At 51.7% G+C, this 27,961-nt stretch overlaps 2 protein-coding genes across 9 annotated transcripts in view; one reads left to right on the top strand and one right to left on the bottom strand.

Annotated features, from left to right (window-relative positions):
- Positions 1-67: 67 nt before the first annotated feature.
- Slc25a45 (solute carrier family 25 member 45) lies at positions 68-14,673 on the bottom strand. 5 transcript variants are annotated; one of them, XM_047519294.1, is made up of 7 exons: positions 13,169-14,625; positions 12,125-12,168; positions 11,848-11,919; positions 11,370-11,555; positions 8,882-9,140; positions 8,618-8,757; positions 68-1,053 (listed from the first exon to the last, which is right to left on the bottom strand). In XM_047519294.1, the coding sequence occupies exons 1-7, from the start codon at positions 13,203-13,205 to the stop codon at positions 1,015-1,017; spliced, it is 777 nt and encodes a 258-aa protein (XP_047375250.1). In that variant the 5' UTR covers positions 13,206-14,625; the 3' UTR covers positions 68-1,014. The 5 variants fall into 5 exon arrangements, with proteins under 5 accessions (XP_047375250.1, XP_047375249.1, XP_047375252.1 ...); XM_047519293.1 differs by lacking the exon at positions 68-1,053 and having other exon boundaries at positions 5,231-8,757; positions 13,169-13,639; positions 13,766-14,625; XM_047519296.1 differs by lacking the exons at positions 68-1,053; positions 13,169-14,625 and adding an exon at positions 14,639-14,673 and having other exon boundaries at positions 5,231-8,757.
- The window catches only part of Frmd8 (FERM domain containing 8), a 28,548-nt gene continuing 14,761 nt past the window's right edge, over positions 14,175-27,961 (top strand). Inside the window, exons 1-7 of one of the 4 annotated variants that reach the window (XM_047519290.1) lie at positions 14,175-14,305; positions 16,368-16,582; positions 17,369-17,453; positions 19,122-19,289; positions 22,974-23,075; positions 23,278-23,336; positions 23,424-23,590. In XM_047519290.1, coding sequence (XP_047375246.1) covers positions 17,369-17,453; positions 19,122-19,289; positions 22,974-23,075; positions 23,278-23,336; positions 23,424-23,590 — 581 coding nt within the window. In that variant the 5' untranslated portion in view covers positions 14,175-14,305; positions 16,368-16,582. Of the gene's footprint in view, positions 14,306-16,367; positions 16,583-16,659; positions 17,056-17,181; positions 17,273-17,368; positions 17,454-19,121; positions 19,290-22,973; positions 23,076-23,277; positions 23,337-23,423; positions 23,591-27,961 lie in introns of those variants that run through there. The other 3 variants (XM_047519292.1, XM_047519291.1, XM_047519289.1) reach the window with 3 other exon arrangements.

Genomic DNA, 27,961 nt, shown 5'->3' with positions numbered 1-27,961 from the left:
GCCTGTAATCCAGTGGCTCAGGAGACTGAGGTAGGAGGATGGCAAGTTCAAAATCAGCCTCAGCAACTCAGTGAGACCCTGTCTCAAAATAAAAAAATAAAATGAAAAGGGCTGGGGATGTAACTCAGTGGTTAAGTCCCCTGGGTTCAATCCCTGGTACTAAAAAAAAAGAGAGAGAGAGAGAGGTGGTCTCCCTGTGTTGCCTCAGCTGGCTTCAAACCCCTGGGCTCAAGAAATCCTGCTACCTCAGCCTCTCAGGTCACAGGGATTGCAGGTGTGGACCACTGCACCCCTATTGTTGTCGTATATCCTACCTTTCCTGTCTGTAGGTGACTTTGTTTGCTAGTGTAAGCAGAATTTATAGGGGACCCTTGGCTTGTGGGTTGGGCCCTGCTCTAGGATCCCAAAGCTAGAGCAGCAAGAGGGAGGATCCCTCCTCTGCAGCCTCCTCTTCTTGAAAAAGGAGATAAAGAACAGACAGGTACACAAATGGGCACATCATTTTGGATGGTGGTAAGTGACAAGACAAAAATAAAACAGTTCTGTCCGAGAGAGCGGCTGGGGAGGGCAGTCAGGGAATGCGGTTCCCGCTGAGTCGGGAGCTCCCCAGATCCAGCTCTTCATTTCTGTGAATTTACCTTTTTAGATCACACGTCATAGGTGAGATCATACTATATCATCACCTAGCCTTCCAAAGCAAGGGTATTCTCTGCAAAGGGAAGAGCAGGTACAAACACCAGAGGTCAGCCAGGCGTGGTGGCGCACACCTGGAATCCCAGCTACCCAGGAGGCTGAGACAGGAGGATAACAAGTCAGAGGCTGGTCTGGGCAACTGAGCTAGATCCTGTCTCAAAATAAAAAATAAAAAGAACTCTGGTAAAGCACTTACCTAGCATGTGCCAAGCCCTGGTTTAATCCCCAATACTGAACAAACAAACATCCATCAGACCTTAAGGCTGGGTGTAGCAGTGCACACCTGTAATTTAAGCAACTCTGAAGGCCAAGGCAGGAGGATCATACCATCAAGGCCAGCCTGGGCAATGTGGTGAGACCCTGTCTCAAAATTAAAAAAAAAAAAAAAAAAAAGACAAAGAAAAATTTAAGGACTGGGTATGTAGCTCAGTGGTAGAGTCCCCTGACGTTCAATCTCCAGTACCACCCCATCAAAATCAGGTTCGGAGCAACTTGGCAGACAGAAGACATGGAAATCAGGTCCTGAAAGCAGGAGAGGCTAAGGAAAAAAAAGCTTAGAAAGGTGGGCAGGGGCTTTGGGCTGGGCAGCATTTAAATTTAAGTGAGCTAGGAAGTCGTTTTTCTTTGGTGGAGGGTAGTTTAGACAAAGGGAGAACACAGTGTTGTATGTTTTTAAAAAAAAATCTAATTCTTGTGCTGACGATATAGCCCATCTCAGAGAGTGCTTGCCTAGCATGTGGAAGGACTGGGGTTCGAATCCCCAGCACCATGGGATGGGGAAAAAAAAAAAAAAGACAAAACTCTAATTCTTGCCAGGCACCATGGCCCATGCCTGCAATCCCACTGACTTACAAGGCTGATGCAGGAGAATCGCAAGTTCAAAGTTAGCCTCAGCAACTTAGGTCCCAAGCAACTTAGCAAGACCTTGTCTCAAAATAAAAAATAAAAAGGGCTAGAGATGTGGTTCAGTGATTAAGCAACCCTGGGTTCAATTCCTGGTACAAATTAAAAAAAATCTAATTCTCAGGTCGGGGGCGTGGCTTAGTTGTAGAACACTCACCTAGTATGGGTGAGGCCCTGAGTTCAATCCTAGCTCTGCAAAAAAGAAAAGAAAACCAGGAGCTGAAGAAATAGCTCCTCTTGGAGAGTGCTCACCTAGCATGCACAAGGGCTGCAGTTTGAATCCCCGGCCCCTCAGAAGGCCGGGGAACCTAGTTCCAGTTGTTCTATGAAGAGCACATAGGGTAGACGCAGGAAGACCAATTAAGTTAGGATGCTACTGCAGTTGACAGGGCATAAGGAATGAAGGAACGCCCAAGCAAAGGGGACATTCGCACTTCCCAACAGATCTTAGATCCAATTCTGAGGACAGATCCCAGAGCCTCCTGCATGCTAAGCACAAGCCCTACTTACACCTCCGCCCCAATTCTAATATTTAACAGGCTCAGGCAGCCCTGTCCGATTTAGCAGGTGTTCCTATATGCAAAGTGCGGGGAGGGGACAAAGAAATGAAGTGCTTGACTTCAGCTCATTTACAAGCTTGGAATGAATGTGCTGTGTCTAGAAGGCACACAAGGCTCCAGGGCAGCAAAGGCAAATAAGAGCCCGTCCCTGCTGGGAAGATGCTCACAACCCTAGAGGGAGAAACAGCAAGCCACCTATAATGCAGGTCGGAGAACAAGACAGCCAGCACCCTGCCTCAAGGTCCTTCAGACAATTAATATTTATAAAGGGTTTACGCCTCGCCAGGCATACTTTCCATATGTGATTAGATATTATGTATTTATATATTCTTGGTAAATTATGTAATTAGATATATAGTAGATATTCATTCCATTAGATGAACTTATCATCATCATTAGTCTTGACAAGATGATGATCTGATGCAGAGAGCTCAAAAGAAGAAAGCTTAGCTCCCAACTTCATATCATCTCTGTGCTGCCCTGAGTAGTTTCTTCCCATCTCTTATGGGGAATTTTTTTGTTCTTTGGTTGGCTACATGCTAAGCATGTGCTCTACCACTGAGCTATCCTCCCAACCCGCGCTTTTTTTTTTTTTAGCTATAAACATTTATTTTTCTTTTTCTGTGCTGGGGTTTGGGGTGCTTTCCCACAGAGCTTCATCCTCAGCGCTTTTAATTTTTTATTTTGAGACAGAGTTTCACTAAGTTGCTGAGGCAGCCTCAAACTTGCCATCCTCCTGCCTCAGCCTCCTGAGTCGCTGGGATTACAGGCATTCGGTACCAGACTTGTTTCTTCTAATTCTGTTAGGTTTGTCAATATTTCATGAGTGCTTACTTTTTACCTTCTATATCTGTTACATAGAATATCTGAAATCCTTGGGGAACTAAATCTTTTTTTTTTTTCTTTTTGTTTTGTCAATTTTTTGAATGTTTCTTTTGTTTCAATTTCATTGATTTCAGCTCTGATTTTAATTCTTGGGGGAACTAAATCTTTTGCTTTTGTTTCTACTGATACTTTAACTCATGATTTTTTTTTTCTTGTGTGGTCATTTATTGTTGTGGATATTAAAAAATATATCTAACTGACAAAAGGTGATTGAATATATTCAAGGTGTACCATATGATGATTACATATATGGTACATTGTATGATCATCTGCACAATCAAATTAGTTCACATCCATCCCCACCCCCACTGGGCATTCTGTCCCCAGAACTTGTCCATCTCATAACTGAAATTTTATGCACTTTGACCAATGTGCCCTCGTTTTCCCCACCCCCAGCACCTGGTCACAACTATGCCACTCCCTCTTCAGCTCTTTGGATTTCTCTTGTGAGATCATACTATATGTGTCTGGCCTGTCACTTTGCCTAAGTTCCTCTAGTATCATCCATATCGTTGCAAATGGCCAGATTGCCTTTTTATGGCTGAATAATATTGTAGTTTTTGATCCTTCACTGGTCAATGGCACTGAAGGTGTTTCCGTGTCTTGGTGATGGTGAATAATGCTGCAGTAAATGTGGAGTACATCGACAAATTCCACTACAGTGCATAGTCATAACACACCTAAAAACCCATGGAGTACGGCTATGTCTTCAGGATGCTGCTTTCATTTCCTTGGACATATACTCAGAAGTGGGATTGCTGGGTCATATGGTAACTCTGTTGAAAGTTTTTGAAGAAACTTTATACTGTTTTCCACTCCTGGGTGAACTGGCTGAACTGATGCACATCCCCTCCCCACCCACAGGATATAAACTGTCCCTTTAGTTCACCACACTCTGGCCAATGCTTTCTTTTTCTTTATCCTAGGGATTTGAAGCAAGGGCCTTGCTCAGGCTGTGGAACCATGGCCCAGTCTTCTGTTGCCTTTCTTTTTTTTTTTTTTAAAAGCGGTGGTAGGGATTGAACCCAGGGCCTTGTGCTTGTAAGGCAAACACTCTACCAAATGAGCTATATCTCCAGTCCTTTCTTTTGCCTTTTTGGTAACAGACGTTCTAACAGGCGCAAGGCGATATCTCATTATGGTTTGCTTATTTATCTCTATTTTTGTGGGGCTTGAACACTGGTCCTCGTGCATGCTAGGCAAGTCTCTGCACCCCCAGTCCTCATTAGGTTTCCATTAGAATTTTCCTAATGATAAATGATGCAGAATACCTTTCTGTATTACCTATTGGCCGCTCTTGTGTCCTCTGTGGAAAAATGTCTAGTCAGGGTCAAGTCCTTTGCCTTTTTTTTTTTTTTTTTTTTTTTTTTTTTTTTTGAAACAGGGCCTCACTAAATTGCAAGGCTGACCCTCCTGTCTCAGCCTGTAGAGTCACTGGGATGACAGACATGTGGCACCACACCGGGCTCCTTTGCCTATATTTTAACCAGGGTTTTTGTTCTTTGTCTTCCTTTTTACTGTCAAGTTGTGAATTAAAAAGAAAAAAAAAAAAATGGGTTGAGCCTAATCCCCGGAACACCTGAAGTTCCTGATTTAAAACTTTCGCCTTAAAAAAAAAAAAAAAAAAAAAAAAAAAAAAAAAAAAAACTCGTCCTTAAAAAAAGTGTAGTTACTCACACCAGGCACAAGGAGGCGCCACTAACATGTTGAATTAATTTCTCCGAGGCAGGCTGCAGGACCTGGGACCTGAAGGGAGCAGGGATATGGTTCTAACTCTCAGAGGAGCCTGATCTTATTAATTTTTTTTCCACCAGGATGGAGAAAGGCAGCTTTCTCTTTAGATTCCCTTTGCTGGCAAGCGAAGGTTTTCAGTCTGCTCGTTCACTGAAGGTACAGCCCCTTTCAGGATCTTGGCCTAATTCAGAAGTCTTGGACTCAGCTCCCACGGGATGGTGTCTGCTCTCTGTTCCTTATAATTCTTTACAGTCCAGGGCTTGGCGTCAGTGCTTGCCCCTTGCGCAGCCCTAGTTCCCACACCTGGGTTTATACTCACTATTTCTTGTTTTCCTAAGATCTGTGAGAAGTTTCCTTACCTCTTGCTAATTTAGAAAGGGATGTATTTTTTCTTTATTCATTCATCAATTTGATTGAACCCAGAGGCACTTTACTATTGAACTACATCCCCAGTCTTTTTTTTTTTTTTTTTTTTTTTTTAATTTTGAGACAAGGTCTCACTGAGTTGCCCAGGTTGACCTCCAAGATGCAATCCTCCCACCTCAGCCTCCACAGAGCTGGAACTAAAGGTGTGCGCCACCAATGCCCAGTTTTGTTCCCCTTTTCTATAAAGCATCAAAGTTCTTGTCAGTCCCTTGAAGACAGATCTTTGGTCATTGTTCCTCTCTGAATCTGTTCTTCCCTGCATGGTCATGCTGATTAAAGCTCCTCTCCTGCCCTTCAACATTGTTCGGCTCTTCGACTGGCATATTGAGATGGGTGGCCAAGCCTGGCCTATTGGGACCTCTGGGACCTGTGCCCAAGCACTCTGGTAATAGTCCAAGGGCTCTGCCAGTTTTCTTTCATTCACAACTTTATTTATTTATTTATGGTACTGGGGATTGAACCCGTAGCGCTTAACCACTGAGCCCACATGGCCCAGCTGAGTTAGTGGAAAGAACTGGTGCCTGGGAATCTGACTCCTCCTGGATGCTGCCATGTACCCCTCTGGTTCTCAACTAGGAGTTCAGGGGAGAGCCCCAGGCCCTTCCAGAGGCCTCTGGATAGAACCAGAGAAGAAAAATGGAAGCCCAGATATACAGGCATAATTACTACCCCAAAAGGGTGTGAATTTTTTTTCTTTTTTTTTTTTTTAAATAAGGGTTCCTTGATTTTTCTCTCTTGCTAGTTGTCATGTGGTAAGAAATTGCAAAACTCCAAGGGCCACTCAGGCCTTTTGTCCCCTCCTTGCCATTTATAAAAGCCCTCTCCCCTTCCATGTGTGCAGAACAGCCAACCGCCCCAGCGTTCCAGGGTCTGCCATGCCCCTGCTGCCTTGTCTGACCTGCAACCCCTGGTCCTGCAGTGGTACTGGACTGGCCCCAAACTGTCTGACCAGAAGGGATCTCAGAGGGAAAACTGCAGCAGAAAACTGAAAAGGACAGTGATGGTCTCAAGTCACCTGGGAACTGGTCTCAGGGTGACTCTGTTTTTTCAAAGAGCAGAGATTTCTAGAAACTAGTTCAAAGGCTGCTATCATACAACACTTCTGTTCTGGAGCACCCGGAACACTGATTCTTAAACTTTTATGTGTCTAAATCACTGGGAAAGCTTTCAACCATACAGATCCCAAGGCCCTGTCCCTGGAGATCTGGATTGGCAGGTGCGAGGAGGGCAGGGCCTTCTTCCTGGCTCACCTGCCCCACAGACGCACTTGGATTAGCATGGACCAGATACTCACAGTCCCTTACCCATGGCTTAGCTGGGGTGAAGCGGAGAGGTGGGCGGTGTGCCTCAAAGTCACCCAGGTTCTGGGTCAGCAGGATACCTCCTGCATCTTCAGAAGCGACCTTCTAGGGGTCAGTCTGGACACTTGTAGCCAACAGGGAGGGCTTTCTTTTGAAGCAAGTGAAGGGAAATCTGCACACATCCCTTTGGCTCCCATTTCTCTAGCAAGAACCTAACCCTAGCTGCGAGGAAGGCTGGAAAATGTAGCCCCGCTCAGGGCCACCCGCCCAGCCACCATGCTCTGAGCAGGGAGAACCATTCAGGGTGGCCGAATGCAACACATGGGCATGGAGCGGGTTCCCATGGGCCCATAGGGGAGCAGTCCTGGCAGGTCTGACCTAGGTCAGTTGAAACTTAGGTGACTTGTGGAGACAGCCACAGTTGAGGCAGAGCAATGTAGCAAAGGAACTGGGCTCTGGGGTTGGAGGCCCAGATGCATTCAGGCAGGTTGTGACTTCCAGCTGTGTGACCTTGAACAAGTTGCAAAATATCTCTGAGCCAAGGCCACCTCCTCTGTAAACTGTGACAGTCACATGGGATAGGGTCTACAAGGGACCCCCAGCAATGGCAGAAATTCAGGTCATCACAGGGCGCCTCAGGCTGATAGCAGACCAGATTGGGACGTTAGAGGGTACAGGCTCTGTTGAGCTTCACTGTCAATGACAGGAACCCTCTTAGCCAGTTTTTAATTCCCACCTGGCAAGTGAGATGGGTAAAGAAGACGTGGGGTGGGTGTGGGCAGGGTGGACACCCCGACCTCTGCGCCCCTCCCCTGGAGATGACCTGGAGACGGTCAAGGCAGGCAAATGGTGGTTGGTAGGCGCAGGAGACAGCAGTGCGTCCCAGGACCAAGGGAGCAGGTGTGGGGGCTGAAGTGGGGAGACGGGGTGGGGGTGCAATCAGCACTGCATCTAATGAGCACTTACTGAATACATCTGCTCAAGCATGGGGTTGTGCTGAGAGACCAGTACCACCCCTGGCCTCAAGGTGCTCATAGGACGATGGAGAAGCCGAGTAGCAAATCAACAACCATGAAGCAGTGCAGGTGGGCCAGGGCGCCTGGGAACCCCGGAGCGTGGCTGGGCAGGGCAGGTGGTACCCTGGAGACAGTGCTCTGCTGTCTTGGAGGAGGGCGAGTCAGCTGGGGAGGACAGAGGCACACTGCCCGGCACTGCCCCCACTAGCCAGGGGGGATGAGCCTTCCAGGCCCAGGCCACAGCGAGCACAGCTTGTTCATGTCCACCAAGTGACCAAGGACAGGAAAGCCCAGTGGGGAGATGGCCAGGTAGAGGTGGGGTTCAGAATTTTCCTGAAGATAATGGGAGCCCCTGAAGGATTCTGGGCAGGGATGGACAAAAGGTCACACCATGCTGCAGTCACAGGAGGAGAGCTTTGAAAGGAGGGGGTGGGAAGCAGCGCCCAGCGTGCTGTTACTGGACCCCTGGGGATGGTGGCATGGAGGTGGCCTGAGAGCTCCTTAAGAGGGGACATGGCAGCCAGGCATGGTGGTGCCCACCTGAAATCCCAGCAATTCAGGAGTCTGAGGCAGCAGATCACAGGTTCAAAGCCGGCCTCAGCAACTTAGTAAAGCTGTAAGCAACCTAGTGAGACCCTGTCTCAAAACACAAAAAGGGAGGATGTGGCTCAGTGGGAAAGCACCCTCGGGTTTAATCCCTGGTACAAAAAAAAGAGGGAACATGGCAGAAGTGGGGCTGGGATGTCACCAACACCCCTGGCTGCTTCCCCATGTCTGTGCTTCCTGGAGCAGGAAAGCAAAGGATCAAGGTGAGTGGTGCTGGGCGGGAGCCGGGATGGTGGCTTTCTGCTCAGGTGTCCCGCAGCCTGGTCTGGGGTAGGAAAGGCTGAGCCTCTCGCACTTGAATTCGAGCTGGGTGCTTTCTCACAGTCAGAGTCCTGTGGGGGAGCTGCTGGCATTGCCACCAGGCTCATCCCCACGAGTACAGGAAATACTCGTAGCTGAGGAAAGTGACGGCGTTGACAGGGAAAGCACGTGCGCTGTTGATGGTAAGCCCCCGGAAGAAGACCCCCAGTCCCTCCTGCCGGAAGCTGCTCACCATGCAGTCCAGCAGCCCGTGGTAGGCTTTCGGCCCCAGCCCGTCCATCTGCATCCGGGACTTGATCACGTCTAAGGGCGTAGCTGTCACCCAGGAGGCAATGCCTGCAAAGCCCCCGGCCACCAGCACTGTGGCTGAGCCTGGGGCAGAGAAAGCCCAGGGTGGGGTCAGATCTGCAACAGAGCACCCCACCCCCACCCTCCCCAGCCTCTGCCCTACCCCCACCCGTACCCTCGCCCCCCACCCTATCATCACTTCACTTACTGGGGTTCTGGCCTTCTGGAGTGTACTGGCGACAGAGCCCTTCATAGGTGACAAAGTAGATTCCCAACGTGGGGGTGTCCCTCAACATTAGGGTCCAGGCTCCTCGGAACAGTCCCCGAGGACCCTCTTCCTGGAAGATAGTGGCAGCGCAGTGCACAGGTCCCCGGTACCGGGGTTGGGGGCTCCCTGGCTGAACCCTTGACTCTGTCTGGTTTTGTAGCCGGACTTTGATGAGGTCAAAAGGGGCCAGGCAGTAGGCCTGTTGGGAAGGAAACAAGAAGGCCCCAAGTGGCGCTTGGGCTGGTAACTGTTCCCTTATGATAATAAGAGGAGGGAGGGGCAGAGGGGCTGCATCAGCCTGTGGGGACCACACTGGGTCCCACTGCCAGCTGCTGGCCTCTCCCACACATGGCTGGGCATGGGCCAGGGCGTCCTGATGCAGGACAGGCCACCTCCCTAGGTATCGGGCTCTGCCCCCACCTCGTGCACAGCACCAAGCTTGCCTGGAGGGCACAGAGGACAAGCCCGGATTGTTTGTACAGGCGTGGGAGGGAGCTCAGGCCTCCCAAGATTCAGGGATGCGCGGGCATCTGCAGTAACCAGGCTGAACAAAGGATTCAGTCTGTGACCAGGGAACAGCGAGAACCAGTCCTCCCCAGGATGAAAGAGGTCATCTCATTGTCATTGTTCTAGTTACAGGGCCAGCTTCCCAGGTTCTCCCTTCCTCTGTGTGTCACCCCTCAGAGGCCTGCGGCCAGCACTGGTCAGCCCTCCCTGCCTCCCACCAAGCCCTGGCCACAGTACTCCAACAAAGACTTCCGAGTGTGGGACAATGGGCGACGGGTGGATTCGGCAGGTCACAGAAGTCTTATTACCGTCTTAGGTAGATAAGAAAGATTTGGGGTAGCTATGGGACTGGGCCCTGGGTGAGGGTGGGTGCTGAGGGGATCCAGAAAGGAGGGGGAGGGCTGGGGTTGGGTCAGGGATGCGACCACATTGTTCACATAAGCTGCTGAAGTTCAGGTGAGAGCTGGGGTCCCTGCTGAGGGGAAATGTGTGGGTTTTGTCTTGTGGGAGCGACCTGAGCTCAGCTCCTCAGCCTTAGACATGGCTGGTGGTACAGGCGCTGGAGATGAGCCCTGGAGGTGTCCACACTTTGTTTACTTTTGTCCTGGCAGGCAGGGGTGTGGGGTGAGGACCCCCTTTGTGAGATGGGCCCTAATGCTGCCCTCCAGAACCTGCTGGCAGGGCTGAGCTGAGCTCTTGGCTAGGGTGGTCTTCTGAGACTGGACTCCTGGGAGCTGAGGAAAGTGCTGGGTCAAAGACCTGGGCATCTGCCACAGGGGCATCAGGTGTTACTTCCCCAGTGAGCGGTCAGGCTCAGAGGATGCCAGTCCCTCCCGCTTCCTCTCACCTGCTAACTAAAACACAGTTCTGCTCCAAGACCTTGTTACACCAAAGCTATAGGTTTGACATGAGTCCCAGGCTCCAGTCAGCTCCTGGGCCCAGTCTCCGTCCATGGCCCTGATTATCCTGTTTTACTTTCCAAAGATCTAGCAGAAAGAGTGACTGAGGAACAGGGCCTGGTTGGGCCGAAGTTGGGCCACTTTGCTGAGGTTCTCAGTTCTCTTCACTGTTTTTACAGAGTGTAGAGCTTGGGGCTTAGAAATAGGTAGTCACATCTGCCACACAAGAAGGGGCAGAATCTCCACGACTTCTGGGGTCTCGTTAATCATTAATTCACTTAAGTGTGCAAGCTCCACTCTTGCTCTCTGCCCCATGAAATGTGTCAAGGGCATCATGGCAGGTGCTGAACAGACGGTTACCCAGGTGCCCAGCTGGGGCATGGGACAGAACCAGTCTCTCTGCCTCTTTCTGTTCAGGTTCCCTCTTGCCTCCACCCCGCCCCTCAAAAGCCCACAAACTACAGTGCTGAGAACAAAACCAAATGACTGGAGTGACTTAATGATTAATATCCTGGGCCTCTCCCAGTGAGATCTGTGGCCTGGAGCCTCAGGTGAGGCTCCCAGATAGTGGCCACCAGGTGTTGAGGGCAAGGGCCTGAGCCAGGCAGGGCTGGGCGCTCCCAGGACCGTGTCAGAACTGCCACAGGCTAGGCTCTGAGCTGTCGGGCCTAGTTGTTGTTCGGAGTCAAAGGTCGCCGTGGAGAGGTATCTTCCCACAGATCTGAGGTTGGCAGACCCCTCTAAGGTGGACGAGCCCTGTCAGCCTGAGAGCAGGCTCCAGCTGCTTCTCAGAGGCCTCCTCGCGGCACTGCCAACCAACTCTTTCTGCCTTCGTCCCCTCTGTTCTCCACGACCTCACCCTAGGTGGGCAGCCTGGCCAGCCACCAGGCGCAGCACCACACATGCCCTTCAGTGGGGTCTGCCCACCCGTAGCTCTGAGTCACCAGAGGGGTGGGGAGGGGACAGACCCCTCTGGTCAGCACTGTACCGCCTGTGTGTATGCCCACGTGCCACCCTCTCACCTGCAGAACCCCGCCGGTGCAGCCTGCTACAAAGACATGTGTGTAGCTGGGGGGCTGGGCCCGCCGTTCCTGGTGGGAGGTCGCTGTGAGTGCCAGCAGGGTGTTGCTGTAGACCCCGAACAGGACAGAGTTGACCACTGCTATGCTGGCAATAGGGAAGCTCATTCCCTTGAAGAAGCCCAGGAGCTGCGGGGCAACATGGCGGCACTAGGGTAGGCACGGCTGGCCCGCGCTCTACCCTTACAGCCCCAGCAAGGCCTCTTCCCTCCTACTTCCCACTCCCGAGCCCTAATCCAGGGAGGTGGGGTGGTGAGATTGGGAAGGCCTGGCTCTATCCCTGAGGGGCTAAGCTACCACCCAGTGCTCCCAGGACCCCAAACTTGGATCTTTTCCCTTCTGAGGCAGAGCCCTGCTGGGGAGAAGGAAGCCTGGGTCACCAGCCCCACAGCCCCCCACCCCAAAGAACTGATCCACCCACCGACTCATGGCGGTAGATCTTGACCATGCAGTCCGTGATGCCCCTGTAGGTGGTCTGGGTCTGCAACCGTACCTGCACGGGAACGACAGGGCGGATGGGGCAGGCAAGCAAGCCAGCGCTGCGTGCATGCCAGGCGGCCAGCTCTGCCCTCTGCCCCTGGAGCAGGAAGCCAGTGGGCAGGCGAGACAGGGTGAGCCCCCGCCAGCCAGGCCCGATCCGGGCCACCTGACATTCGGTTCAGGCCAGACAGTCCATTCTGGTGCTTCTCCTGACTCACCTTTACAGTGTCAAAGGGATGTCCCAGGACCAGGCCCAGAGCTCCTGTGGTGACAAGAAGGTGCTATGAGTGAGGGCTCATGCCAGGCCCAGGAAGCAATTCTGTGTGAGAGGAAAGAGGGATTCAGGCAGGAGGAAGGAGGCCTGGCCTTCTCAGACACCTGCCACTCACCTTCCCTCCAGACTTCATGGAGACTTCAGCTGCCCCCGCCCGACCTCGCATGCTATGCACTGGGCCAGGAAGGCACTCGTTGAAGGACTGAGACCCTGGGCCCCACCTACGGAGGCACATGCAGAAGGGAAGAGCCACCGCAGGTGCACCGTTCACACTGACTAGAGAACACAAGATTCTGGAAGGAATCTCCACCTCATACTTTCCTCCATCTCAGTGTTGTGGCCTTGCTCCTGGGGACTCTGCCCTCCTGGCACTTGCTACCCCCAGGCTGCAGTGCGGAGCTGGAGGGTCCTTCCAGGAATCCAACTGGCACCTGGGGAGGAGGCCCCACCTCCCCACTTCCCAGTCTCATCCTCCACAGCAGAGGCTTGCTCCGGAGCTAGAGGTTGCCTCCTCAGCAGGTGGGTTCAGAGTGTCCTTCCCTTCCTCCTAAGAGGAATGTCACCCAGAAGCTGTTTTGGGTATACACCCACAGCAGGCCTCAGAGCCCAGGGCTGCAACCCATTGACAGGTAGGAGAGGCCCAAAGGGAAACTCGGGACAGCAGGTGAGGTCAAAGGTGAACTTCCTTCTGGGCCCTGCAGGGTGGGCCTGGCAGGGCTGGGGGCTTGTGGTACAGGGTGTTCCTTAGCTCTGACTCCTAGTGGGTGTCAGGCAGGGTAGTCTTGGGATGCAGAAGCAGCCCCTCTGGCCCGTACCTTCCTCTCCTCTCCTCCTTCCCTACAACTCCCAGGAGGCTCCGGGGACAGCTGGCTTTGGGGCCTCCAGGGGAATCAGAACTTTGGCCTCAGTTCTTCATATGTCACCCACCTTCCCCAGGAAGTGACCCACCCTTGGAGGTGATGTGACAGAAGGAAGAAAAATGTCTCACCAGAGATCCAGCCAGCCATGAACTCCTCCACGGGCATTTCTGTGCTCGGCAGGAACCGCGCTCCACACGGGAGACGGGTGAGTGTGATTCCCCTGCCTTCCCCGGAGACGGGAAGATAACCTCCCACTAATGTTTAACTCTGACTGAAGGGTGCGAAGTGGCCCAGCGCCCAGACCTTGGGCAACCAGGAGTGGGGAGCGAGCCAACTTCAGTGACCCTGAGACTGGAGGAAGTGTGTGCAGAGAGAGCAGGGAATCTTCTGGGGCAAGATGATGGGCCGCCAACCTGCCTGATTCCCGTTTCTGGTCAATGACAGCCTTGCTGAGTGGGCTGAGATGGCAGCTGGGTTCCAGCTGGCCAGACCCCTCCAGGGCTGCCTCAGTCAGCAAGAGACAAGGCCTGCTCCGCCTGTCCAGGCCAAACTCCTCTTCATGTCCACTGGAACACCGGCCTTGCTCTCCCCAGCCAGACCTGGTGGAGGCAGAGTGTGGCCACTAGGTGGCAGGCCCAGCCCACAGTGGCCTGCAGCAGTCACCCAAACAAGAAACGGTGGGAAGGACCCAGAAAAAAGAGGCGCCAGCCCCAGAAGAGACTCACCAGGCCCTGATGCCTGTCTGCTCTCTCCAGAGTTGCTTAGGACTCTGCATGAGTCAGAAATGCTGCCTCCCTCGGCCTCCTGTCCCCTAGGGAAAGCTGGAGGTTCTCACTACGTAAAGGACTGTGTGTGTCTGCAATGGCGCCATGCTGCTCTGGGTCAAAACCAAAATCTTGGTCAGTCTCTCCCCTCCCTCACCCTCTTGCCTTCCTCCAGGGAAAGATGGAACACGAAGGTCTTTGCCAGATGCCGTTGCCTAGATATTAGCCTTGCCAGCCTTCAAGCTGTGAGAAATGGATTTCTTTGGAAACAGAGGGACTGAGATGGAATCCTTCCTGGCTTCTCTGAGCCCTCGAGGCCCCACCCATCCTCCTCTGACCTCACCTCCGGCCTCCCTGGCCTCCCTACTCTTCTTTCCAACAGGCCCCCGCCTCCAGGTCTTTGCACTGGCTGTTCCCTCTTCCTGGACGCTCTCTCCCGCGCTTCCTCCAAGCTGGGGCTCAAACGTCACCTCCCCAGGGAGGCCTCCCGAATCGTCTCCGGTAACGTTACGGTCCGCCCGCCCCGCTCTTCCTCTCCTCCACCGACACGGAGGGTCTGGGCAGACACGAATCCCTGGCTGTTCTGTCTATTGTGTCTCAAAGGCTTGGGGCCGTGCGTGGCACAGGGCAGGAACTCCGCAGATCCTGGCTGAGTGATTGGATGAGCGGAAAAGTCTGGGACTAGCATGGGTGGCCAGACCTGGGGCTCCCGTTCTCTTTCCCCACTGGCAAAGGGCACAAAACACCCCGACCTCCACTCCGGGTCCCCTCGTAGATCTTGGTTTCCTATCGGATGCCCAAGGACAATCCGGCTCGCCTTCCCCCCCGGCTCACCGTGGTTAGAGCAGAAACCGTCCACCTCTGAGGGCGGGCGGCTCCAGGAGGCGGGGCCTCGTCGCCAACCTCCTCCCCTGGAGCTGTCCCGGGCTGCGGGGCGGCGATGGGTGGGGCCGCCCTCGTTCTGCCACCCCTTCTCCGGAGTGACATGGCAACCCCTTCTGTGGGCCTTGGGGTCCTTTATTACTTGCCCAAGTAGGGCGTCAGCCCAACCGATTGCTGCGTCCGAGCCTCTTAGCCCTAAGGCCTCCTTTCAGAGTGGGCCTCTTTCATTTCCACCCACTTCCAAAGAACCCCTTCTCTCTGGGAGCCTCACAGAAGGAAACCCGCCCTGGCTGCTGCTTTCACGGCCTTCCCGCAAATTCCACCAGGTTCATCCTCCTCACAGCAGAGCAGGACTCTCATCTTGTCACTTTCTAGCTAACGACCTCCACACTGTCCTTATTCCCTGACGCCTTCCCCACTGGCCATGCCCCTCACCCTGGGGCTCAAGAACCACTACTACCAGATGTACCCAGGTGCCCAGGGATTTCCTGTATCCTAGCCATCTCACACAGCTGCTGCCCTTTCTCACCTGGTCGGCCCACCTGTCACTCAACCTTCTGGACTCTTCCAATGGCCCTGCTTAGTTACACCCAGTTTCTAGTCTCCACACTGCTGCCATCACATGCACTGCCAGGAGTCAGTCTCCTTGTTTAATCTTTTCAATCCTGTTTCCTCATTCATAAAATAGAGATATAATATTCACCTCAGTATGTGATAAGAATTTAATCGTGTAGAAAAGTGACACATAAATAGTAGCTGCTAATGATCATATTTCCACTTCTAGGAACCTTGAGAACATGAAGAAACTGTGTGAGCAGGAATCAAAGACCTTCTTCCTCTTCCTGCTTATAGTATTTTGTAGCTCTTATGGCAATACTGACACCATCTCCAGTTTTATTTATTTTTAAAATTTTTCCAGTATTGATGATTGAACTCGGGGGTGCTCTACCACTGAGCCACATCCCCAGCTCTTTTATTTTTATTTTGAGACAGGGTCTCACTGAATTGGTTAGAGCCTGGTGAAGTTGCCCAGCCTGTCCTCGAACTTGTGATCCTCCTGCCTCAGCTTTCCAAGAAGCTGGGATCACAGGCACACCACCATACCTGACTATAATTACTCTTTATATTACTAGAATAATACTAGTAATTAAGATAGGAATAAAAGAACTTGTGATTGCCCAGATTACGACTACCAGGTGACCCACAAATACTCTGTGAATTACAACCTATGAAATTGGTGTAGCTTGTGAATTTATTACTATTCAATAAATTTTGACATAGTGGAAAGACATGAATATGCTTGATCTATGTTGTTGACATAGCTCACTGACAACACCCAAGGTCCCCTTTTGCTGATCCCCAAGCCCATTGTCTTGCAACAACTTCCAGTTCCTCTGAATTGGGCAAATGCCCAAGTTTTTCTTCCTGTGTTCTGCACCTCAGACACACACATATCTCATTGCCAGGACATGTTGGTGACGTGAGCTGTTGGATAGGTGGTTTCACACCTGCCTCTTCAGAGCTCAAGGTCTCCGAGGCTGTGTGTCTCAGATAGCCAAGGATCATGTGACTGTGCCCTGGAAAAACTGGGCCTGACCTCAGTTTTTGACCTACACCTACACAAATAATTTGAGAGAGAGAAGGGTCCTTGGCACTAATGGAGTCCCATGTCATTTTACAGATGAGGAAACGGATTCCCAGAGGGGAAGGAACTTGACTGTCTCATGATCACGGCCAAGAACTCATCACACTTTATGGCCAGGGGGCTCTGGAGTATAGGCCGCTGCCTGCGACACCTCTGACCAGCGCCCAGCCCAGTGTGGCCATCTGAGTGGTTCATCCAAGCATCTTCATTTGTCAGGCGGGGGTTGAACCCAAAGTCATACGGCGAACGGAGTGAGCGCCTAGACCCTCGCCCCCCGTCCCCGGCTTTTTTGAATCTTCGCCACACCCTACTGCAGATCAATGGCCGGGGACTGCGGGTAGAGAAACTGGGCCTGGGTCACTTGAGTTGGTGACCCTGTTGGTTCACGTCTCCCAGGGGCGTGACCACCCCAGGGGCGTGGCTGGACTCGCCAGGGGCGAGTCCGGGCATGCGCGGCCTGCGGAGGCGTGGTCGCACCGGCGCCAGCAGAGAGCGTGCGCGGCGGCCTCAGGCTCCGATTGGCTCCAGCGGCCGGGGAGGCGGGGCCCTGGCTGCGGCGCTTCCTCCTACCGGGGCTTCCGCGGCGCAGCCCCAGCGGCGGGAACGCCTGCAGCAGCCTGGAGTGGAGCGGTGGTAGGGTCGGTGGTAGGGCTGGGGCCGGAGCTGGGGGTCAGAGTCAGTGCCGAATCCTGCCCTGAGGCGGCGGGCTCTGCGACCCTGCGAGGTGAGAAGGCGGCCACTCCCTGACTGGGCCCCCGCCCCGCCCGGGGGATCGCGGGGCTCTTCCTGGAGGGTCCGGCTAGCGAATTTCGACCACCGCCCCTGTCACTGCTCTGATCCCTTCCACTAGCCCGGATCTCCAGTCAGTGGAAGGGCACGCTCCACCTCCAGCCTGCACAGTTGGTCCCTCCCAGGCAGGTTGTTCAACCTTGTAGACCCAGGTCGGGACCCCTTCCCTTACTCATGAAGAGCTGAAGGAGACCTTCAGTCCCCACCTCTGGACCCCCAGTAACTGCTGTTTCTCTTTCCCTTTGCAGATGGACGGGCCAGAAGGTAATGCCGGTCAACTCGGCCCAGCTGAGAGGTCCCACCGAAGCAGCGTGTCCTCAGTGGGAGCCCGAGGTGGGTCCCTGCCCTCTTCTCCTCTCTGTTCCCTCCTGGAGATGTGGCTCTGCCTTGTCTTCTCTTTTACTAATCTCATGTATTAGGACATAAGGTGTGTTGAGATGTGGCAAACTTACACAAGTCAGAATCAGAGGACCTGGGCTTTGTGGCTAGCTTAGTGATCAAGTTGATACACTTCTTGAATTCCTGCTCTCATTTGTAGAACAGGCAAGTCTCACCTAGCTGTGAAATTCGAGTGAGAACACATGAATGAAAAGTGACACCTTCACTTTCTTTGTTCCTTTTCTTTTTCACAAACAGTCTTTTGAAAGCAGGGATCATTATCTTCCCTTTATAGGGAGAAAATTGGGCCCTAGAGAGGTTAAATCACAGACTTTTGGAACCCTCCAGCTAATGATGAACTTGAGCCTTCTTTTCTTTGCCTCTGTTTTTCCTCAGCCTCCAGGAGATGATTTTTGATCTCTCAAAGTAGCTCTTGGGGCAGAAGAGACTGGGGGTCCAAAAAGTACCTTCACTGTGTTGATTCTAAAGTGTGCCCTTCCATTTAACTGGCTTCTCTTCATTTGTTTCACAGCCTCTTTGAGGGAGGGATGTTATTTCTGCTTTTGCAGATGGGTCAACCATCTGACTAAAGTCTAGCTGAAGTCAGCCAGTTAGACCGAGAGACCAGGCAAGAATTGTAACCCAGGATGCTGGCCTCCAGGCTGTGTTCCTTTGCCGCCTGCCAGGGATGGGAATTTGAATCTTGCTGCCCTGCCAAGGGTCTCCCTGTGGCTTTGTGCTCCAGATGGGAATCCCATAGCTTGTCACAAGAGAATGCGCTGCTCTTTGGGTTGCCCTTTCCTAGACTGCTTTTTTTCTTTTTCTTTTGCAGCACTGGGGACTGAACCCAGAGGCACTCTACCACGAGCCACTTCCCTAGCCCTTTTTAGTTTTTATTTTGAGACAGGGTCTCACTAAGTTGCTTAGGGCCTAAGTGGCTAAGGCTGGCTTTAAACTTACGATCCTCCTGCCTTAATCTCCCAAGTCCCTGGGATTGTAGGTGTTCACCACTGCCACCATACCTGGCTCCCTAGCCTGCTTAAGGCTGTCCTGAAAGGCCACAGTATTGACTCCTATGGCTTGAAGAGTCCTGAGGAAGCAGAGACCTGGACCTTTCTTTGATCTGGGGTGGCCTTAGGAATCCTCATTCCCTTCTTAGCCGGGACTAAAGAGAGAATGAGTCTCACCTAAGGGAAACTGTGGGTTACCAGCCCTCCTCACTCCCAGCCTGATAGGCTAACTGCCGTGACCTCAGGATGGGTTCAGCTTGCATGCCATAGTCCCTACCTCTGGAATGTTCTTCAGGGCAGAAGTAGAGCAGTCCTTAGGGTTGCCAGAGAGCTAGAGGCCGGGATTTATTATGACCAGCTCTAAGTTGAACCTTAGGGGTGGGGTAAGGCTGGTGTCTAGGCCAGAGTGCTGGGTTTCTGGGTGGTTTGAGGATCTCATGGAAGTTCTGGTGGGCAGCACTCCCAATGGGGCCTTTTGGAAAGTATGTTGGGGCTCTGTTTCAGGAGTATAGTCTCAGTCACCCCCACAGGGTGTAGGACTGTGGAGGGTGCCTGGTCAGCCTGGCTGTGCCTGGCAGTGGGCCTTAGCTGACCCTCCTGGCTTCCATCACAGCTGCTGATGTACTGGTGTACTTGGCTGATGACACAGTGGTGCCCCTGGCTGTGGAGAACCTACCCTCACTCAGTGCCCACGAGCTGCACCGGGCAGTCCGTGAGGTCCTGCAGCTTCCAGACATTGCCCTGGATGCCTTCGCACTCTGGCTTGTCTCCCCGCTGCTGGGTAAGGCTTGGTGGTGAGCAACCCTGGGCGGGAGGGTTGGAAGGGCACTGACCAGTGCTGGAGGGACGGGGCAGCTTCTGCAACCTCTGGTGACTTACTACACATCAGGAAGCTGGGACTTGGGTGTGTCCTGGAGCTGGCTACCCCTTTGAGGATCCAGAGCCCTGAGGAACACTTTCTTTCATGTGGCTGGTAGCAGAGGAAGGGGCTGAACCAGGACTGGGAGAGGGAGGAAAGGGCTCCCTGTTCACTGCACACACCTTTCATGCCACAACCTGGGCTGCACTCTGTAGCAGTTTCACATCCTGTGGCCCAGACCTGTTCTGCAGTGAGGAATCTGAGGCCTCGCAAAGCAAGGGAGTGCTGGCCCCCTACTGTGTCCTGTTCCTTGGGGTTGGGGAGGAAAGTGAGGTATAACCAGCCACAGTGATGGTGAGGCCTTTGTCGAGGGTGGATAGACCAGGAAGAGAAAGGACATGATTTCTTTGCACAGGGTCTCAGCCCTGCCTGGTTTTTGACCCTGTGAGTACGCACTTCCTGCTCTTTCTGATTGGGACCCCAGGATGGGGTGGAAGAAGGGGCAGTGGCTCTCCAGACCCTTACCCAGGGATCCCTGGGTGAATAGGGTCCCTGAACCTGCTACCTTGAACAGGAAGAAGGCCAAGGGACAGGATGCCCCATGTCATCATTTGGGAAACTAAATTGGTGCCACGACCAAATGTTTTCTGAGCTTAAATATTCCCTTTGTTGTAGAGGAACAGGGACAGGGAGGTGACTGGTCCCATTGAGAGGGTGAGCAGGAGAGCCTGAGTCCAGCCCCAGGCTACCTCCTCTCCTGAGGCCTCTGGGGTTTGTGCCTCTCCCCGGAGGGAGCATCCCAGTGAGCGAGCTCCCAGCCCCCACTACCCCCAGCCCCGCCAACTTCCTGCGCAGCTGCTGCTCTCCGGCTGCCGCCCACCCTCTTCCTGCTGACCCATGTCTGGCCATCCCACGCTCAGCCCAGCTGCTCCCCTTCACCCTCAGAGCTGCTGGTCAGGACTGTGGCCCCTTGGCTGTATCTTTGGAGAGCTGGAGGTGGGGGGCCCGAGTGGGTGGCCCCTGCCCTTCCTGGGAGACTCCCAGTGCTGCTGCAGGGCAGCTTACTCCCCTCTGCCCACCCCCCCTCATCGCATTCCTCTGCCCAGTGGCAAGAACTGAATGGGCTGCCTGTGTGTCGTGGCCGTCCAGGGGGAAGGTGGCTGAGGCTGCTGCCTAGTCAACACCCACGTTGTTCCCAGTCCACTTTGGGAGGCTGAAAGCCTGCATTTCACCTTTGCCTCAGGCCCCAGAACCCCTGATCTCCCCCACAGCACTGGTGAAGCAGTAGCAGAGACCCAGAGTCTCCTTTGAGGCAGGCACATGGTGCCATCTGCAGGAGCCCCCTTCAGACCGCACGTTTTGGTAGAATTGGGCCTACTAGACACCACTGTGATTACATGGGGCAGGGCTCCAGGGACTGTCAGTCTCATTTGGGTGACAGCTTCCAGGTGAGAAGGCCCCATGTGGAAGTCTGGAACCACGGGGTTAGCATAGTCCTTTTCTGATGACAGGATCCTCTGAGCTGCTAGGACTTAGTGAAGGCAGAAGGATGTCCCTGTCCCTAGCTCTCCGCTTCCCCACAGTGTGTCCAGTGGATCCCAGCTGGTGGGTTACTGTGTTTATTCCCTAAGGAGGTACAGAGCCCTCTGGCCCTGGCCATGCTGGGGCTACCAAAGCAAACCAGACTGATAGAGCCCGGCCCTCAGTAAACTCGAAGTTGGTACTTTCAAGTTGAAAGTGTGGAAGGGAAGTTTGCAGAACAGAGCTCTACTCCTGACCAACTTCTTGGTCCTTGGGCAGTCCCCATTCTTCTTTGAGTGATCCTGATGCCCTCGCAGCCTTGACATCCTGTGAGTCTCCAGGTGGAACAGAAAGAGGGACTGATCAGGCAGGAAGGTGGCGAGGGAGCCCTTCCTAGAGGAGAGAGGAAGGAGCTCTTGGGACAAATTGTGTACTTGGTGTGCCATTGGGGGGGTGTGTGTTGGTGGGGTGATATTTGGGTGGGGCCAAGGATGTGGGCAGGAAGTGAGGGTTGTAGAGCCTCTGGGAAGTCTGGATCAGAAACAATGGGATAAGAAAGAACTGGAGAAGCTGGACAGGAGGTTAGATGGAAGAGCCTGAAGATGGGGGCCAGTTTGTAGGCCGTGGCTCCTGTTTGAGATCAGGATCAGGGTTGGAACTGGGTGTGGTGGCACGACCTGTAATCCCAGCTATTGGGGAATCTGAAGCAGAAGGATTGCCAGTTTGAGGCCAGCCTGGGCAACTTAGCAGGACCCTGACTCAAAATTTTAAGAAAGCAAAAACCTGTGGATGTAGCTCAGTGGTAGAGTACCCCTGGGTTTAACCCCTAGTACCAGAAAAAAAGAAAAAGGGGAGATCAGGGTCCAGGTGGAATTTCCAGAAGGTTCAAAGAATGGAAATGAGAATGCTTGGCACCAGGCTGGCAGGACAAGACACTCAGCCATCAGTGGGGAGAGGGAGAGAAAGGACGGAAATGTGGAGAAGACGGAGTGGCAGGTAAGTGGCAGGTGTTTTGCCACTCCCCCTCCTGCATCCTCAGCAGGCACCTCAGTTCATCTGAGTGACTTTGGAAACCCTCACACCTCTCAAGGGCAGCACCCCAGATGTCCACTGTCAGCTAGTGGAGGGGCCCTGGTCTGAGGGGCTGAATCCTGGACTAACAGCACAAGTCTAGGGCCGGTGAGTGGAGTGCTCAGTCATTGTGCCAGTCCATTTTGGGGCCCCATGTGCCCAGGACCTACTCGTGTCTGTGTGTCACTCACAGTCTAAGGCAGGCTGAGGCAGTAAGAGGTTGTCAGGTGGTGGAAAATTCTGGAAAGACAGGCAAATGGCACAAACATGAGATGGGAAGTTTCGAGGAGGTGCTGCCTTAGTTAGGGGTCCAAGATATATGACCTCAAGCTAAGATCTGAACTGTCCAGCCACGTGCAGATCTGGGAGACAGGAGTCCAAGGCAAGAAGAGCAACAAGCGCAGATTGTCCTCGGGACAATGAAGCTAGAAATGCCTGAGTGATTTAAGAAGGCCTGCGTGGCGGGAGCAGAGCCAGGGGGGAGCGAGGAGGCAGCCAGGTGAGAGCAGGCAGGCAGGAACTGGGCGGCATGGCACTTGTGTGACAGGAGGTGAGGGGCTTGCAGGAGGGAGGATCACAGGATAGAACTTGGCCAAGGGGAGGCCACGGGCCAAGAGGGCAGCTTCTCAGACCTCTGGACCTCATCACCAGCCTCAGGTTCCGCGTCCTGGGGGTTCCGGGCCCCTCAGTATGCCCCTCCCCCAGCCCCTTCTGTCCACCTCAGCCTCTCAGCTCCACCTCGCCCTGGGCTGGAGTGAGCAGGGGCAGGCTCTGTCTGCAGCCTGACACCCTTTGTGACCTTGGACAAGCAGTTTAACCTCTCTGATCCCTATTTCTTCTGCAGGTGAAATGGACAGTAGTCACTAGGGTAAATGCACAAGAACCACTTGAAATGGTTTGGGACACTTGGTACCTGCTCAGTTACTGTTGCCGTGAGGGGCAGTTATGACGGGGTGGGTGGGCTCCATCACCTGCTCCCGAGGCTGCATGAGTGCCTCTCCTCTCCTCCTGCAGAGGTGCAGCTAAAGCCCAAGCACCAGCCCTACAAGGTGGGCCGACAGTGGACTGAGCTGCTGCTACGCTTCTCCGACGCCCCGGATGATGACGTGGCCATGGGTGGGTGCGCTGGGCAGCGGGGATGGGCACCTAGGGGAGCTGAGAAGGGGCAGCTGGGAAGGAGGTGGACGTGTGGTGCACTGTGTGGCCATCTCACGGGGCCCTCAGGCATGAGGGTGTTCCCACTCGAGGCGGGTGAGGTTGGGAGGGCAGTGCTGGACGGAGCAGGGTAGCTGGCCAGTGATACCTCTTCCCTCCCCAGACGAGCCTTCCCTGCAGTTCCGAAGGAACGTCTTCTTCCCCAAGCGGCGGGAGCTCCAGGTGAGGCAGCGAGCCCAGCTGCATGGCTCCCCTTCCCTTTGTGCCGCACACCAGCTGGCTGAGCCTCCCCTGCCCACTGGCCCACAGATCCACGATGAGGAGGTGCTGCGGCTGCTCTATGAGGAGGCCAAGGGCAACGTGCTGACGGCGCGGTACCCGTGTGACGTGGAGGACTGCGAGGTGCTGGGAGCCCTGGTGTGCCGGGTGCAGCTTGGGCCCTACCAGCCTGGCCAGCCTGCTGCCTGCACCCTGAGGTGAGGGCAGGTGACCTGAGGCAGGGGCGCCTGATGGGGGAGATCGCCCCCACTGAGGAGTGGTCCATGGTCCTGCAAGGTGGGGCACAGTCCCACCGTCTGCAGGCCTCAGTCCCATCACACATGCTCACTCTGTGGCCTTGGGTGAGTTGCTCCACCTCTCTGAACCGCCTTTTCCTCATCTGGGCAGTGGGAGACCTGAGTTAAGTGCTGCCATTCCACAGCCGAGAGGCCCTAGATGCATGTGAGGGTGGAGGCGGCCTCTGACTGAAATCAGGAGGGAGCTGGCCTTGCTCTTCGAAGTCACAGCCAGGGCCTAACCAAATAGCGACTCTGCCGTGACCAGTAACAGTCAGCGTCATTCCAGACCCAGGGAATGGCACCCGTTCCCCAGTACTCATCTAGCAGCTGTGCGGCTCCCACACCTCAGGCCTGCCGTGCATGCGATCTGCAGGCCTTGGCAGGGCAAGGACTGAGCCTGCCCTGGGGGCAGGCCAGGCCGCAGTCTCCCTCCATGGAGGATGACACTGCAGGTTAGAGGTGGTTTCAGGGGTGCTGACGCCTACCCTGTTACATTGGATGAGGCAGGAGAGAGATGTGCAGACAGGGACCCTGTGCTACAGCTGATGACGGAGCCTGGCAAGGACCAGCCCAGGCTTGGAGCCGAACCTGAGGGCTCTCAGCTGAGCTGGCTCACGGCCGGTGGCCATGGGGCCCAGGCCCTTGCAGTAGGCGCATCTACTCCTTCCATAAGTGACAACATAGCAGCTCAGACTGTTGGCACACACCGGCCTTTGTCAGCTCAGACAAGCTCAGGCCTTGGGCCCAGTGGTATAGCTGTTGACAGTTAGTCTCCCCTTGTGTAACCAGAGCCCTAGGACTCATTCTGGTGACTGGTGGGTTGGTCCCAGGTCCACCCAAAGGAAGCACTATGAGCAGGCTGCTGAGTGCCCGCAGCCTTGGTCCTCCTGTGGGTCCCACCATGAACCCACACAGACTCCATGAGCTGAGGGCAGGAAAGGCTAGGGTTTTGTTTGTTTTTTTTTTTTTTTAATTAAAAACTTTTATTTTTACAGACTGCATTTTGATTCATTGTACACAAATGGGGTACAACTTTTCATTTCTGTGGTTGTACACAATGTAGATTCACACCATTCTTGTAATCATACATATACATAGGGTAATGCTGTCTGTTTCATTCTACTATCTTTCTGTTCTCCACATCCTTCCACCCCATTTTCCTCTACACCTTTCAAAGTTCCTTCATTCTTCTCTTCCCCCCACAACCCCCCGTCGTTATATATTGTCATGCACTTATCAGAGAAAACATTCAGCCTTTGGTTTTTTGGGCTTGGCCTATTTCACTTAGCATGATATTTTCCAACTTCATCCATTTACCAGCAAATGCCATAATTTTATTCTTCTTTATGACTGAGTAATATTCCATTGTGTATATATACCACAGTTTCTTTATCCATTTGTCAATTGAAGGGCATCTAGGTTAGTTCCACAATCTAGCTATTGTGAATTGAGCTGCTATGAACATTGATGTGGCTGCATCACTGTAGTATGCTGATTTTAAGTCCTTTGGGTATAAATCAAGGAGTGGGATAGCTGTGTCAAATGGTGGGTCCATTCCAAGCTTTCTGAGGAATCTCCACACTGCTTTCCGGAGTGGCTGTACCAATTTGCAACTCCACCAGCAATGTATGAGTGTGCCTTTTCCCCCACATCCATGCCAACACTTACTATTGTTTGTGTTCTTGATAATAGCCATTCTAATTGGAGTTAGATGAAATCTTAGGGTGCTTATAATTTGCATTTCTGTAATTACTAGGGATGATGAACACTTTTTCATATATTTGTTGATCACCTGTATATCTTCTGTGAAGTGTCTGCCCAGTTCCTTAGCCCATTTATTGATTGGGTTCTTTGTATTTTGGGTGTAAAGTTTTTTAAGTTCTTTATAAACTTTGGAGATGAGTGCTCTGTCTGAAGTGTGTGTGGAAAAGATTTTCTCCCACTCTGTAGGCTCTCTTTTCACATTATTGATTGTATCCTGTGCTGAGAAAAAAACTTTTTGGTTTGAATCTATCCCATTTATTGATTCTTGCTTTTATTTCTTGCGCTATAGGGGGTCTTGTTAGGGAAGTCTGGTCCTAAGCCAAAGTGATGGAGATTTGGGCCTATTTTTCTTCTATTTGGTGAAGGGTCTCAGGTCTAATTCCTAGATCTTTGATCCATTTTGAGTTGAGTTTTGTACAGGGTGAGAGATAGGGGTTTAGTTTCATTTTACTGCATATGGATTTCCAGTTTTCCCAGCACCACTTGTGAACAGGCTATCTTTTTTCCATTGTAAGTTTTTGGCACCCTTGTCTAGTATGAGGTTACTGTACTAATGTGGGTATGTCTCCGTATCTTCTATCCTGTACCATTGATCTACCTGTCTGTTTTGGTGCCAATACCATGCCATTTTTGTTACTATTGCTCTATAGTAGAGTTTAAAGTCTGGTATAGTGATACCTCCTGCATCACTCTTCCTGCCCAGGATTGCTTTGGCTATTCTGGGTCTTTTGTTCTTCCAGATGAATTTCATGATTGCTTTTTCTGTTTCTATGAGAAATGTCATAGGGATTTTAATTGGAATTGAATGAAATCTCTATAGCACCTTAGGAAGTATGACCATTCTGATAGGATTAATTCTGCCTATCCAAGAACATGGGAGATCTTTCCATCTTCTAAGGTCTTCTTCAAATTCTTTCTTTAATGTTCTGTAGTTTTCATTGTAGAGATCTTTCACCTCTTCGATTAAATTGACTCCCAAATATTTTTTTTTTTGAGGCTATTGTGAACGGAGTTGTTTTCCTCATTTCCCTTTCAGATATTTCATCACTTATGTATAAAAATGCTTTAGATTTATGCTTGTTGATTTTATATCCTGCTAATTTGCTGAATTCATTGATGAGGTCTAGAAGTTTTCTGGAGGAGGTTTTTGGATCCTCTAAATAGAGAATCATGTCATCAGCAAATAGTGACAGCTTGAGTTCCTCTTTTCCTGTTTGTATTCCTTGAATTTCTTTAGTCTGTCTAATTTGCTCTGGCTAGTATTTCAAGTACAGTGTTAAATAGAAGTGGTGAAAGAGGGCATCCCTGTCTTGTTCCAGTTTTTAAAGGGGAATGCTTTCAGTTTTTCTCCATTAAGAATGATGTTGGCCGTGGGCTTAGCATAAATAGCCTTTACAACGTTGAGGTATATTCCTACTATCCCTATTTTTGCTAGTGTTTTGAGCGTGAAGAGGTGTTGTATTTTGTCGAATGCTTTTTCTGCCTCAATTGAAATAACCATATGATTCTTATCCTTAAGTCTATTGATATGATGGATTACATTTATCGACTTATGGATGTTGAACCAACCTTGCATTCCTGGAATGAACCCCACTTGATTATGGTGCACTATCTTCTTAATATGTTTTTGGATATGGTTTGCCAGGATTTTGTCAAGGATTTTTGCATCTAATTCATCAAGGATATTGGTCTAAAATTTTCTTTCCTTAATTTTGTCTTTGCCTGGTTTGGGTATCTTCATAGAATGAGTTTGGTAGGGTTCCCTCCTTTTCTATTTCCTGGAATACTTTGAGAAGTATTGGAATGAGTTCTTCTTTCAAGGTCTTGTAGAACTCGGCTGAGAATCCATCTGGTCCTGGGCTTTTCTTAGATGGTAGGCTTTTGATGGCTTCTTCTATTTCATTGCTTGAAATTGATTTGTTTAAATTGTGTATGTCCTCCTGGTTCACTTTGGGAGGATCATATGTCTCTAAAATTTGTCGATGACTTCGGTATTTTCTATTTTGTTGGAATATAGATTTTCAAAATAGCTTCTCATTATGTTATGTATTTCAGTGGTGTCTGTCATGATAGTTCCTTTTTCATCATGAATTTTAGTAATATAGTTTTCTCTCTCCTTCTCTTTGTCAGTGTGGCTAAGGGTTTGTCTATTTTGTTTTTCAAAGAACCAACTTTTTGTTTTGTCAATTGTTTGAATTTTTTTTTTCAATTTCATTGATTTCAACTCTGATTTTAATTATTTCCTGTCTTCTACTTTTGGTGGTGTTTTGTTCTTTTTCTAGGACTTTGAGCTGTAATGTTAGGTCATTTACTTGTTGACTTTTTATTCTTTTCTTGAATGCGCTCCATGCAATGAATTTTCCTCTTAGTATTGCTTTCATAGTGTTCCAGAGATTTTGATATGTTGTATCATCCTTCTCATTTATCTCTAAGTATTTTTTTATCTCCTTCCTGATGTTTTCTGTTATTCATGTTTCATTCAATAGCATATTATTTAGTCTCCAGGTGTTGGAGTAATTTGTTTTT

The sequence above is a fragment of the Sciurus carolinensis genome, chromosome 11, assembly GCF_902686445.1.
Source record: "Sciurus carolinensis chromosome 11, mSciCar1.2, whole genome shotgun sequence".
NCBI lineage: Eukaryota > Metazoa > Chordata > Mammalia > Rodentia > Sciuridae > Sciurus > Sciurus carolinensis.
The sequence above is the reverse complement of the archived record's forward strand: the minus strand, read 5'-3'. Positions and strand labels throughout refer to the sequence as shown.

What these genes read in the sequence shown, in the direction of transcription:
- Slc25a45 (XM_047519293.1), bottom strand. Translation starts at nt 13,205, where the DNA reads ATGCCCGTGGAGGAGTTCATGGCTGGCTGGATCTCTG. An exon ending in ATCCCTTTGACACTGTAAAG is followed by an intron (nt 11,920 to 12,124) that starts GTGAGTCAGGAG and finishes GTTCCCGTGCAG; the next exon opens with GTACGGTTGCAGACCCAGAC. An exon ending in GCACCGGCGGGGTTCTGCAG is followed by an intron (nt 9,141 to 11,369) that starts GTGAGAGGGTGG and finishes CCTTCCCAACAG; the next exon opens with GCCTACTGCCTGGCCCCTTT.